This window comes from Enhydra lutris, unplaced genomic scaffold (assembly GCF_002288905.1).
Source record: "Enhydra lutris kenyoni isolate GAN:26980312 unplaced genomic scaffold, ASM228890v2 scaffoldscaffold10, whole genome shotgun sequence".
Classification (NCBI taxonomy): domain Eukaryota; kingdom Metazoa; phylum Chordata; class Mammalia; order Carnivora; family Mustelidae; genus Enhydra; species Enhydra lutris.
In genome coordinates this window covers 41,016,284-41,031,195 of record NW_019154094.1, presented here as the reverse complement: position 1 = coordinate 41,031,195, position 14,912 = coordinate 41,016,284, and the positions used below count along the sequence as shown (strand labels likewise).

The 14,912-nt window shown below is 40.2% G+C and overlaps 1 protein-coding gene and 1 pseudogene across 1 annotated transcript in view; both read left to right on the top strand.

Annotated features, from left to right (window-relative positions):
- LOC111143848 (SEC13 homolog, nuclear pore and COPII coat complex component) overlaps positions 1-2,773 on the top strand; it is a 41,561-nt gene extending 38,788 nt beyond the window's left edge. The window contains exon 9 of the mRNA XM_022497801.1: positions 2,333-2,773. Within this exon, the coding sequence (XP_022353509.1) occupies positions 2,333-2,446 (114 nt within the window). The 3' untranslated portion in view covers positions 2,447-2,773. The remainder of the gene's footprint in view (positions 1-2,332) is intronic.
- Positions 2,774-10,336: 7,563 nt separating this feature from the next.
- Positions 10,337-11,216, top strand: LOC111144208 (annotated as a pseudogene).
- The last annotated feature ends 3,696 nt before the right edge of the window (positions 11,217-14,912 follow it).

Sequence of the window (14,912 nt, the reverse complement as noted above, 5' to 3'; positions counted from 1 at the left end):
AAGCAGGCTCCCTGCCGAGCAAGGAGCCTGATATGGGATTCGATCCCAGGACGCCAGGATCATGACCTGAGCTGAAGGCAGCCGCTTAACCAACTGAGCCACCCAGGTGTCCCTCGTCTTCATTTCTGAAGGACACTTGCCTGGTGTAGTAGTCTTGGTTGATGAGGTTTTTTCTTCCAGTATTTTGAACATGTCATCCCATTTTTTTTTTTTTTTTTCCTGGAGTGAAAAGCTTGTATCGAGAAATCTGTTCACAGTCTTATCTGGGGGTTCCCTTGTATGTAACTTTTCTCTCTAGCTGCATTTAAAATTCTTTGCTTTTGACAAAATAATGTGTGTCCGTAGCCCTGTTTCAGTTCAGTCTTTTTAGGGCCTCCTGGATCTAGAGGTCTGTTTCTCTCCCCATGTTTGGGAAGTTTTCAGGCATCATTGCTTGAAATATATTTTATGTCTCTTTATCATCTTCTGGAATTCTCCTAATGCAAAATATTGCTGCTTCTGATTATATCCCATTGCAGTCTTTACTATTTTTCTTCCTCTGGGCAATTTCCAATGTCCTGTCCTCCAGGTTGCTCATTATTTCTTCTGCATGGTCCACTCTGCTTTTGAAGCTCTGCTACATTTTTCAGTTACTGTGTTTTTCAGTTCTAGGGTTTCTGGTGGTTTTTTTTTTTTTAAGATTTTATTTATTTGACAGAAATCACAAGTAGGCAGAGAGGCAGGCAGAGAGAGGGGGAAGCAGGCTCCCCACTGAGCAAAGTGTCCGATGCGGGGCTCGATCCCAGGACCCTGAGATCATGACTGGAGCCGAAGGCAGAGGCTTTAACCCACTGAGCCACCCAGGCGCCCCTGTTTTGTTGTTTTTTTAATGGTGTCTAATTTTGTTGAACCCAATTTTATTTAGTTATCTTACATATGCTTGTAGTTCACTAAACTGGAAGATCATTCTGAATTGTCTAACAGTTCACAGATCTTTATTTCTTTAGTCAGAGTTTTATTAGTTTCCTTTGGTGTTACATATTTCCATGGTTTTCTGTGATCCTCACGTGAGGCTGGAGGATGGGCTTCACCGTTGCCTGGATTCCCTGGTTAGGCTTCCTATACAGCCAGGACTGGGCTCTCTATTCAGCAACAGGTGAGTCTCTGAGTCTTCACAGTCTTGATGGGGCAGCAGGACAGGACCCAGAGCCTGCACAGCTTGTCCTTTAGAGACCCAAATTAGGCACGAGTGAAGACTGAATATCCTAGTTAGGTGAGGCCACCAGTTTTGCTCTGTAGACGGAAAGCCAACTGCTCCGCACTCTATTCTAGTGCCACGGGAAGCTATTCTAGTGCCATGGGAAGCAGGGCTGTTGGGTGGGCTCTGCAGCTTCCTACATGCTCTGCTTTGATACATTTCCTGCCCTGGCACAGTGGGAAAAACTATAGAGTCACATTTTTTCTGGTCTCTTGACTCAAGCCTGTTTCCTGGTGAAATAAGGCCACTGGCTTTTGCTGTGAGGATCACCAGCTCTGTCCACCCCCCATCTACCTCCTCTGCCTGCTAGAGTTGCAGGGTCCTGCAATTTCCAGGTGTTGAGTGAGCCCTTGCTGTCAGGTGGGCCTGGGGGGCCATGCTCTTCAGCTAGCTGGACTAGGACTCAACTCTGCTACCTGGGCAGCCCAACTTTAGGGACCTCTCAAATTTACCTGAACTAGTTTTCTGAATGTGAGGTACCAAAGGCAGGTAGGGGGGCCGTGACTCGGCTTTTCTGCCTTGTCTGCTAATATCCTAGTGCCAGTTCCTGGAAACTCTCCCCACTTAGTCACCCTCAGATTCCCAAATGTTGAGCCCCACAAATGTGCCTGTAGTCCCCATGGGGCAGAACCCAGAGTCTGGGCTCCCACAAAGTAACAACTTAAAATGTTGGATAACTGGATGCCACCTCCGTGCTCTTTACCTTCTGAAGGAACCACAGGTTGAACATGGTGCTATGCTGGCTTGGGTGGCAGGCCATGCAGTCAGCACGTAGACTTCCCACGAAGGCTTCTGGGACAGTATCTTGGTCTCGATGGCGGAGGGTGGTGCTTCAGCCTCACTGTTGTCTCTAGGATTCCCTCAGTGGTTTCCTGTTCATGAATAGTTGTTCTTCCTGTGAGGAAGGTCTAAGTCAGGAACACCCTTTGTCACCGTGTTGGTGAGGTCACTCTCCTTACTCTTTCTTTCTTAATCTGTGGGGACTTTTGTTGACTCACAAGCTTGAGTCATGGCCTCTGATGCGGGACCTGGGAAGGTGAGGACAGCAGAAGGAGGGGTGCAGACTTGTAACAGGCTCCATGTGCTGGCTTGCAGGTGACCCTGTGGAAGGAGTCCGTTGACGGGCAGTGGGTGTGCATCAGTGATGTCAACAAGGGCCAGGGTTCCGTGTCGGCTTCCGTCACAGAGGGCCAGCAGAATGAGCAGTGACAGGCAAGGCCAAGCTCCCCACCTGCTGACTCCAGGACTGCCCTTTCCTGGACCAACTGACCAAATAGCTGGGAAGAACAGCTTCTACACAACTTTCCCAGGAGTAGTTACAAATGCAACCAGATTGATCTGCCTTAACATGATTTGAAATGGTTTGTAATTTACTGTCCTGCTGAAAGCATTCATGTTATGAGGAAGAAGCTACAAATGATCTTTAAATCTATTATTTTAAAATATTTGGGGCCATTTTTACATACCTTTTGGGTTCAGGCATTATTTGGGGGGTTTTATTTCCAAAATAGTTAAATAAATTCATATTGCTTATAATTCTTCCTGCATTACCCTAACCCTTCCCTAAAAAGCTTATATTCATTTGTTTGGCAACATCAGTCTACTAGAACAACATTCGCCAAGACCCCAGTCCCTGTAGCGTCGCGCACCCCTGACACCCACACACAGCTGGTCTGTCCCTGTAACATGTCCATGATTCCAGCTACACTGAAGACGCCACACAGAGTGACATGAAAGGAACGCCAGACATGGACTTCGGTGACAGGGACTGTATCCTCTGAGTACACATCCTTTTCTGGAGAATGGAATAAAAGTCTGCCTTACAGAGAAGACGCAGATGAACTACTGCATGTGGGTGACCGAGAAAATGCCATGCCAGTGGAGGGCAGCATTAACCACATACTAATAGTTAAGAGACTGGCTCAGAAAGTGGGCACACTTCATTCATGTTATGGACCCTTGTCTGTGAGGGCAGGCGGGGCCTGTGCTGGAGACCATGTTTCTGGTCCTGATCAAGACTAAACCAAGTATCACCTCTTAGCAGAGGCCCTGGGACTCTCATCTGACTTAGCAGTCACAACAGCAGCTACCATTTACTGAGACCTACTACAAGCCAGCACTCCGCTGGAGATCCCCCATACTTGGCAACACAACAGACAGGTGTAGGTGTATGTCACCAACTTACCAATAAGGAAACTGTCACAGAAGATAGAAGACCTGCCCAGGGTGGTCCACTGCCAAGCGGTAAAGCCACTGAGTCCTGATCTGGCTCAGCTCCAGAGTGGGTGCTGTCAAAGGCAGAACTGAGTAGGGGGTGCTCCTCAGCTGTAACCTGGGGTGATGCTCACAGCAGACCTTTATGTGAGTGCACCTAGCTTTGCAGAAGTTCAGGCCACTCACCTCAGGAGGCTGTGTGCAGAAGGAAATGCGGACCCCAATGCTTCTACCTGCTCCTCATCATTTTTCAGCAGTAAAACCCATGTTTTGAAATAAATATTAGATCATAATGCATAAAATGGGAAAAGGTGGAATGATTGCTTGAAGTAAGGCTATAGAGGTCAGAGCCCTTGCCCTTGGCCTCCCACATCATTCTGCACAATCCAGGCCTTTAGAGAACAGTAGGAAACTAAGCTTCTGTCCATTTATTCAGTAAGAAAAGACCCACAGACGCGACTTTGCATATACTTCTGTGTACAAAAACTACCCTTAGTTCTAGTTAGCCCCTCACATGTCTACCTTTCCTAACAAGCTTTGTGCCCCATCCCCAAGGACAGGCCTGGTCTTCCTTATGGTGCCTACTACCCTCAACAAATAATGAGAAGCAACTGTGTCACACAGTTGGGGATAGGTTAGTGGGCCATATGCTGTTTGCAGTTCACACCATCAAGGATCAGTCAGGGTAATCTGGAGATAAATGAAATGACCACCCTTCATAGTTTATATTTACAGTGGTAATACATTAACCATTCCTGGCTTTAGAGCCCTCAAATTTGTTACCACAAAAATAGGCTTATCGAGTGGAAATACCGTGTTGTGTCAATCTTCAAGGGCATTTGCCAAGCCCAAGTGATACAAATGTAAAGGTAATTTAAAAGGTATAGAGAGGGTAAGAGAGCAGTAGCAACCACAATATTTTTAATCCTTTCACAAAAAAAACAAAGCAACTGGGATAGGAAATGAAACCCCCAGACATTAAGGTAGTCCCTCAAACCCTAGAACGTGGAGGATTAGGACCAAACCACTCATGTCTATAATACCGGTGTGGGAGCAGCACAGGCAAGAAAGAGGGGAGTTTTTGTGGTCCTGTGGGCAGGTAACCCAAGAATGACCATCAAGTGTTCATCCACTTGGAACAGAAAACTCAGCAAGCCAATATGAGACCTGTCAAAACTAGAAGATTCACAGGTCTCACAAATGAGTTCAAAAAGACAGATTTCCATTGCCACACATGAAGGAGTACTAACTCTAAGTTTCTCTTATACCACAAACAACTAGAAAACCACACAATACACCTGAAACAAATACTTAGGGGCTTAGGACAATAGGCAGTGTTTGGGTAAGGGAGATAAGTGAGGGGAGTACCAGTTGTCCCAGCTTACTGCCTAGGAGCAGCTTCCAGACCAAAGGGCAGGGAGACAATCGAGAGTCTAGTGGTCAAGTTGAAGAGAACAGAGGTCGGAGTCCAGAAAGACTAAGCTAGAACCTACCGGGCAGAATCCTGGAGAAAGAGGAGCTGCTCAGAGCAAGCTACTTAGGTCTGCGAAAGCATTTCCTATATTCTGACCAAATCCTTACTTGCGTACATGACCAGAAACCAACAGACCACACAACTCTTGAACTTAGGAGTGGGAACAGTTCATGTGCCCAAGATCCAGAATGTGACAACTTCAGAATACACAGGGCACTGGGTACAGTCCTAAGAAAGATCATGTCTTAATAATACATCTTAAATTAGGTCTAGAGTAGAGGCTCCTCTGACCATAAAACCAAACCTTGAGGTCCACAATTATTTTGCTTTGTGTCAGGTCATAGCCCACCACTTTTTAAAGGAAAAAAACTAAGTACTTGAAAACATAAAATTCACATGATGTCCAGCTTCCAATCCGAAATTACCAGGTGTGCAAAGAAGCAGGAAAATAGGACTATAACCAGAAGAGGATAAAAATTTGGTAGAGAGGGGTACCTGGGTGGCTCAGTGGGTTAAGCCTCTGCCTTTGGCTCAGGTCGTGATCTCAGGGTTCTTGGATCGAGCCCTGCATCGGGCTCTCTGCTCAGCAGGGAGCCTGCTTCCTCCTCTCTCTCTGCCTGCCTCTCTGCCTACTTGTGAGCTCTGTCTGTCAAATAAATAAAATCTTTAAAAAAAAAAATTGGTTGAGAGGGGCACTTGGGTGGCTCAGTGGGTTAAAGCCTCTGCCTTTGGCTCAGGTCATGATCCCAGGGTCCTGGGATCGAGCCCCGCATCAGGCTCTCTGCTCCACTGGGAGCCTGCTTACACCTGCCTCTCCACCTACTTGTGATCTCTGTCAAATAAATAAATAAAATCTTTTTTTTTTTTTTAAAGGAGACCATGGGATTAGCAGATAAAGACCTTAAATACCGCTATTATAAATATGTTCAAAAATGTAAGGGAACAGGAACACAAGAAAAATGATATCAAAAAGTTGCAAACGAAATTTCTGGAAGTGAAAAATATACTGAATGGGAGTAAGCAGGTAGTGCAGTACAGCAGATCAGTAAGTCTGAAGACACAGCAATAAAACTGTAGAAGCTGAAGCATATAGAGAAAAAGATACCAAAATAATGAACCAATCAAAAGATTGGTGGGATACTATCGAGTAGTCTAACGTGTATACTGGAATCCTAAGGAGAAAAAAAAAATTTTTCAGGGGAGAAGGGGACAGAAAAAAACATCTGAAGAAACAACAGTTAAAATTTCTCCAAGCTGGATTAAAATTATAACTACAGATTCAAGAAAATCAGAGAACCACAAGCAGAACACTAAATATACATACCGACCCCCATAATAAAGTTGCTGAAATAAATAAAAATCAGAGTCAGCCAGAGAAAAAGAGACATACTACATACAGAGGAATAAATATAAGAATGGTAGGCAGCTTCCATCAGAAATTTTGCAAGGTTTAAGAAAATAAACATCTTTGGGGTGCCTGGGTGGCTCAGTGGGTTAAAGCCTCTGCCTTCGGCTCGGGTCATGGTCTCGGAGTCCTGGGATCGAGCCCCATATCGAGCTCTCTGCTCAGCAGGGAACCTGCTTCCTCCTCTCTCTGCCTGCCTCTCTGCCTGCCTGTGATCTCTGTCAAATGAATAAATAAAAATCTTTATAAAAAAAAAAAAAACATCTTTGAAGTACTGAAAGAAAAAAATTGAAAAACGACCATCAGCCTACAATTCTATAGCTAGTGAAAACATCTTTCAAAATAAAAGTGAGGGGGCGCCTGGGTGGCTCAGTGGGTTAAGGCCTCTGCTTTCGGCTCAGGTCATGATCCCAGGGTCCTGGGATCGAGCCCCGCATCGGGCTCTCCGCTCGGCGGGGAGCCTGCTTCCTCCTCTCTCTCTGCCTGCCTTTCTGCCTGCTTGTGATCTCTGTCTGTCAAATAAATAAATAAAATCTTTAAAAAAAAAAAATAAAAGTGAGAATAAGGACTTTTTCAAAGTAAAGCCAAAAAAAACAAAAAAAAAAAACAGAACTGCATTACCATAAATGTCAAAGGAAGTTCTTCAGGAAAAATGAAAATAGTATCAGATGAAAATCTGGATCTATACCAAGGAATAAGGAGCACCAGGAAGAGAAAAAATCTGGGTAACTATTACATTTCTTTTATCTCTCAAAAAGTATTATTTTAAGTGCATTGTGGGCTTACAACTTAGGTAGAAATAAAATCAGTAGTAACAATAGCACAAATATTGGAAATGGGGAAATTGGAAGTATTCTGTTGTAAAGATCTTTTTTTTTTTTTTTTTAAGATTTTTATTTATTTATTTAACAGAGATCACAAGTAGGCAGAGAGGCAGACAGATCACAAATAGGCAGAGAGGCAGGCAGAGAGAGAAGGGGGAGCAGGCTCCCTGCTGAGCAGAGAGCCCAATATGGGGCTCGATCCCAGGACCCCGAGACCATGACCCGAGCCGAAGGCAGAGGCCTAACCCATTGAGCCACCCAGGCACCCCTGTTATAAAGATCTTATAGTGTCTATGAAGTGGTTATCATATCTGTTGAAGGTATACTTTACTATGTTGAAATTTTATTTTTAAATCCTAAACCACTTAAAGAATAAAACAGAGAATATAGCTGACAAGCCAGTAGTGAAGATAGCAGGAAATCCTAAAATACATTTAATCCAAAAGTGGTTATGAAAAGAGAAAAGAAAAAGGAGGAAGGAACAGATGGGGGAAGAAAAGAAAGAACAGATGGGACAAATTGAAGGCCAATAATCAGAGATGGTAGATTTAAACCAAACTTTGTAGGTCATTGTAATAAATATAAAAGGTCTAACTAAACATTCCAAATGAAAGACCCCTGATAAGAGATTCTCAGAATGGACTTTAAAAAAAAACAGACCCAGCTATATGCTGTTTATATGCAACCCACTTTAAACTTAAACACAGAAACAGTTTAAAACAAAGGGCATTATATGAAAAAAAAATTATATAAACATTAATCAAAAGAAAGCTCAATTTCTATATTAATATCAGATAAAGTAGACTTTTTTAATATTTTATTTATTTGACAGAGAGAGATCACAAGTAGGCAGAGAGGTAGAGAGGGAGGGGGAAGCAGGTTCCCTGCTGAGCAGAGAGCCTGATGTAGGGCTTGATCCCAGGACCCTGGGATCATGACCTGAGCTGAAGGCAGAGGCTTTAACCCACTGAGCCACCCAGGCACCCCTCAGATAAAGTAGATTTTAAAAAAAGATAAAATAGACTTCAGAACAAGAAATATATTAAGACTAGAGACGGTCAGAATAATAAAAGGTTCAACTCATCAAGAAGACATAACAGTCCTAAATATATATGCACCTAAAGTAGAGCTTCAAAATAGGCAAAACAAAATGGACAGAACTGAACGGAAGTAATCTACAATTATAGTTTGAGATCTCAACATTTCTATCTCAGTAACAAAACAAGTAGACCCCAAAACTCAGTCAATTTATAAAATACATTGGCCAGCCAACCATCACTTAATTTGACCTAACAGAGATTCTACCCAACAAAATTTAAACTCATTCTGAGGTACTTTGGGAGCACTCATCAAGATGAGACCCAATTTCTGAACCCAAAACAAAGTTTAACAAATCTATTAGAATTGAAATCATAAAAAACATATCCTTTGACTATAAAGAAAGTAAACTAGAAATGAGTAATAGGTATCTGGAAAAATCCTCAAACGTTTGGAAATTTAAGCAATCCACATCTAAAAAACTAATGGGCCAAAAAAAATCACAATAAAAATAGTTATCTATAGAGGAAAAGAAGAAAAGAGTGGATGGGACAGGGATGGAAGATGTAGTCTCTGCATACATCTTGTTTTATACCATTGACTTTGGAGCCATGTAATATTTAATAATTAACTCCAAAAATATTAAGTCATAAAAGAAAAAATCCCTAAATTTGAAAAAAAAATTTAAAAGTCCATGCCATAGCCACACAGAGAAAATATTCAAGTGACTTTAAAAGCATTTTGAATGTATACCCCTAATAGGCTGCATTTAGTAGTTTTATGGTTGGTAATTGTATTCTTATTTTGAGAATATTATGTTGATATTGTAAGATGAAATAAGATAATGGTAATTTTATTAAGATAATTAGAAAACAGGATTATCAGGATAAAGAAAAGAAATTTAAGTATAAAACCCAGGAAATGAAAATACTGGCCTTAAATTTTATTTGCAAATAACAGTATGAACTCAGGACTTATTTTTCTCTCTCTAAAAAGTATGTATTTCTAATCTTACGCACAGGATGAGCCCAGGATTTCTCTTTGGGAGAAAATAAGGAAGTTAAAAACTATAGAGTCATGTCAAAAGTACATGGAAATCAACACATCAAATATGGAAGCATCTAAAAGAATAATGACTATAATTGATTGAATCACTTATATAAAAAAAAATCCATCAATGCATTTATGATAGGAAGAAAACTTTGGAGGTTGCTAAGACACCAACTTTACTTTGAAAATGAGTAAACAATTTTTTTTAAATCCTGCATTTATCTTGCCTTTTCTATACAAACTGTTTATCAAGGTAACAAAATAATTGAAGGAAAAATGCTAATAAATGTAGAAAGCAATAATAGAATAGAAAATCACCATTGTGATTTCTAGGAAAAAATGAGTGTAGACAACAATAATTAATAGTACATAAGTCCACTAAGTGAAAAGTTCATAAGGTACTATGTGTTGAGGTGTAACTACCAGTTTAGAGAAGCAGACAGGAGAGTAACATGTCAGACAATGCCACCAGGAAGTGGTCAGCTAAGTCCAGAATGTGGGAAACTGCCGGACAAATAGCCTGTTGTATAAAATGAATGATGGGATGGAAGAGATGAGAGGGTAGGGGACTGTTGTAGACTGAGAGACTTACAGGACCGGTCAACCAAACATGGGCTCTGGGTCTTCTGGAAAGAAGAAGGCCAGAGACCTAACCAAAACAGATAGAAGTAACATGCCTGAAGGAGAATTTAAAGTGACAATCATAAGGAAACTCATTGGGTTTGAGAAAAGAAGACATTAGTGATTCCCTTACCACAGAGATAAGAGTTAAAAAAAAAAAAATCAGAGATGCAGAGTTCAGTAAATGAGATTAGAAACACACTTGAAGCAATGAACAGCAGGCTGGAAGAAGCAGAGAAACAAATTAATGACCTAGAGGACAAAGTAATGGAAAGCAAAGATGCTGAGAGAAAGAAAAATTATGCAAAAAGAGAACAGATTTAGGGAACTCAGTGACACCATCAAATGTAGTAACATTCATATAGGAGTCCCAGAAGAAGAACAGAGAAAGGGGGACTGAAAATTCATTTGAAGAAATAATAGCTAAAAATCTTCCCAAATCTGGGGAAGGAAACAGACCTCCAAATCCAGGAGGCACAGAGAACTCCCATCAAAATCAACAAAAGCAGGCCCATACCAGGACATATTAAAACCAAATTTATAAACAATAATGATTAAAAAAAATCTTAAAGCATCAAGACAGCCTTTTGGCCAGAACCGCCATCTTCCAGTAATTTGCCAAAATGACCAACACAAAGGGAAAGAGGAGAGGTACCTGTTATATATTCTCTAGGCCTTTTAGAAAACGTGGAGTTGTTCCTTTGGCCACATACATGCGAATCTACAAGAAAGGTGATATTGGGGACATCAAGGGATGGGCACTGTTCAAAAGGGAATGCCCCACAAATGTTACCATGGCAAAACTGGAAGAGTCTACAGTGTTACTCAGCATGCTGCTGGCATTGTTGTAAACATACAAATTAAGGGGAAAGATTCTTGCCAAGAATTGAGCATATTAAACATTCAAAGAGCCAAGATAGCTTCCTGAAGTATGTGAAGGAAAATGATCAGAAAAAGAAGGAAGCCAAAGAGAAAGGTAGCTGGGTTCAACTGAAACGTCAGCCTGCTCCACCCAGAGAAGCACACTTCGTGAAAACCAACAGAAAGGAGCCCAAACTGCTAGAACCCATTCCCTATGAATTCATGGCATGATAAATGTAAAGAAAATAAAAGACCTCAAGACTATTAAAAAAAAAAAAGGCATCAAGTCATTAACTTGATCAAGTCATTAACTAGCTCGTAGGGGCTAGCTGGAGGTTTTTCAACAAACTTGGCAAACCAGAAGGGAGTAGCATGATCTATTCAAAGTGCTGAATGGGAAAAATCTGTGTCCAAGGATACTCTATCCAGCAACGCTATTATTCAAAATGGAGAGAGAAAAGTTTCCCAGACAGACAAAAATTAAAGGAGTTCATGACCACTAAACTAGCCCTGCAAGAAATATTAAAGGGGACTCTCTTGAGTGGAAAGAAGAGACTAAAAGTGGCAGTATAAAGGTAGGAAACACAAAAGCAGTAAAAATGACTGTTTCTCTAAAAATCAATCAAGGAACTCACACACACACACACAAGGGTATAAAATATAGTTATATCCAAAACATGGGGAGGAGAAAAGAGTGAGTTCAAACAAACAATAATCAACAGACTGCTATTTACAAAGGAGGTTATATACAAACCTATTGGTGACTACGCATCAAAAACCACTAATAGGGATGCCTGGGTGGTTCAGTGGGTTAAAACCTCTGCCTTCGGCTCAGGTCATGGTCCCAGGGTTCTGGGATCAAGCCCCGAATCTGGCTCTCTGCTCAGCAGGGAGCCTGCTTCCCCCTGTCTCTCTGCCTACTTGTGACCTCTGTCTGTCAAATAAATAAATAAATAAACTCTTTTAAAAAAAATCCACTAATAAACAGGCAAAGAATAGAAAGAAATCCAAATATATCACTAAAGAAAAATCAGCAAAACATGAGAGATAAAGACAAGAAAGGATCAGAGAAAATCTCCAGAAACCATAAAACAAGTACTTAAACTGCAAAAAATATGTATCAATAATTAATTTGAATGTAAATGGAATAAACACTCCAATCAAAAGGCACAGGGTGTCAGAATAATAAAAAAAAAAAGACCCATCTATATGCTGCCTACAAGAGACTCACTTAAGACCTAAAGCACCTGCAGATTGAAAGTGAGGGGATGGAGAAACATTTATCTTGCAAATGGATATCAAAAGAAAGCCAGAGTAGGAATACTTGTATCAGACAACTTATACCTTAAAACAAAGACTATAACAACAGACAGAGAAGGGCACTACTTCTAATAAAGGGAACAATTCAACAAGAATATATAACAATAGTAAATATTTATATACCAAACATGGGAGCACCCAAATATATAAAACAAGGATAAACAAACAATTGATAACACGATAATAGTAGGAGACTTCAATACCTTATTTACCAATAGACAGATAACCTAAACAGAAAATAAACAAGGAAGCAGTGGGCAACACACTAGACCAGATGGACTTAGCAGATATATTCAGAACATTCCATCCTAAAACAGCAGAATATACATTCTTCAGGTACACGTGGATCATTCCTCAGACTAGATCACATCCTAGGTCACAAAACAGGCCTTAACAAAAAAAAAAAAAAAAAAAAAAAAAAAGACTGAAGTCATACTATGCATGCACCTTTTCTGACCACAACTCTGAAACTAGAAGTCAACCACAAGGAAAAATATGGAAAGACCACAAATACTTGGAGGTTAAATAATATGCTACTAAAAATGAATGGGTCAACCAGGAAATCAAAGAGGAAATTAAATACATGGAAACAAATGAAAATGAAAACTCAGTGGTCCAAAACCTTTGGGATGCAGCAAAAGCAGTCCTAAGAGGGAAAACTATAGCAGTACAGGCCTACCTCAAGAAGTGAGAAAAATCTCAAATAACCTAAACTTACACCTAAAGGAGCTAGAAAAAGAACAACTAATGATGCCTAAAGCCAGCAGAAGGAAGGAAATAACAAAGATTATAGCAGAAATAAATGATAAAGAAACAAACAACAAAAAAAACGAGATCAATGAAACCAGGAGGTGGGTCTTTAAAAAAAAAAAAAAGACAGAATTGATAAACCTCTAACCAGACTTACCCCCCCAAAAAAAGAGAAAGGACACAAATAATATCACGAATGAGAGAGGAGAAATAACCAACACCACAGAAATACAAAAATTAGAATACTATAAAAAACTATATGCCAACAAATTGGACAAGAAGTGGAGAAATTCCTAGATAAATTTCTACCAAAACTGAAACAGGAACAAATAGAAATTGAACAGACCGATAACCAGCAAAGAACTTGAATCAGTAATCCAGTAACTCCCAACAAACAGAAGTATAGACCAGATGGTTTCACAGGCAAATTCTACCACACAATTAAAGAAGAGTTGGTACCTATTCTTCTCAAACTATTCCAAAATATAGAAAAAGAAGGAAAATTTCCAAATTCATTCTATGAGGCCAGCATTACCCTGATACAAAATCAAAGACGCCACAAAAAAAAAGTACTATAGGCCAATATCCCTAATAAACCTAGATGCAAAAATTCTCAATAAAATACTAGCAAACCAAATTGAACAATACATTAAAATAATTACTCACCACAATCAGGCAGGATTTATCCTTGGGCTGCAAGGATGGTTCAATATTTGCAAATCAATCAATGCGATACATCACATTACTAAAGGATAAGAACCATATGATCATTTCAACAGATACAGAAAAAGCATATGACAAAGTACAACACCCATTCATGATAAAAACCAACAAAGTACGTTTAGAGAGAACATACCTCAACATAATAAAAGTCATATTTTTTTTTAATAAAACCATAGCTAATATCAACCTAAAAGGGGAAAACCTGAAAGCTTTTCCTCTACAGTCAGGAATAAGACAGGGATATCCACTCTTACCATCTTTTTTTTTTTTTTTTTTTAAGATTTTTATTTATTGGGACGCCTGGGTGGCTCAGTTGGTTGGACAGCTGCCTTCAGCTCGGGTCATGATCCCAGAGTCCCAGGATCGAGTCCCGCATCGGGCTCCCAGCTCCATGGGGAGTCTGCTTCTCCCTCTGACCTTCTCACTCATGCTCTCTCTCACTGTCTCTCTCTCAAATAAATAAATAAAATATTTAAAAAAAAAAAAAAAGATTTTTATTTATTTATTTGACAGAGATCATAAGTAGGCAGAGAGGCAGGCAGAGAGAGAGAGAGAGAGGAGGAAGCAGGCTCCCCGTTGAGCAGAGAGCCAGATGTGGGGCTCAATCCCAGGACCCTGGGATCACGACCTGAGCCGAAGGCAGAGGCTTTAACCCACTGAGCCACCCAGGCGCCCCCACTCTTACCATCTTATTCAACACAGTAATGGAGTCCTCACCACAAAAGGATAAAAGGCATTGAAATAAGCAAGGAAGAAGTCAAACTTTAACTATGTGCAGATGACATGATACTCAGAAAACTCACCAAAGACTCCACCAAATTTAACTGCTAAAACTGATAAGTGAATTCAGTAAAGTCACCGGATACAAAATCAATGTACAGAAACCTAATGTGTTTCTATATACCAATAATGAAGCAGCAGAAAGAGAAGTTAAGGAATTAATCCGATGTACAACTGCACCGAAACAATAAGATATTTAGGAATAAACCTAACCAAAGAGGTGAAAGACCTGTACATTGAAAACTATACCACACTGATGAGAGAAATTTATGACATAAAGAAATGGAAAGACATTCCACACTCATGGACTGAAAGAACAAATATTATAATGTGTATACTGCCCAAAGTACATATTCAGTGCAATCCCTATCGAAGTACCAACAGCATTTGTCACAGAGCTAGAACAAACAATTCTAAAATTTGTACTGGAATCAAAAAAGACCCCAGATAGTCAAAGCAATGTTGAAAAATAAAATGTTGGAGGCATCACAATTCCAGACTTCAAGTTATATTACAAAGCTGAAGCGTTCAAAATGGTATGGTACTGGCACAAAAGAAAAAAAAAGACATGTACATCGATGAAAACAACAGAAAACCCAGAAATGAACCCACAAT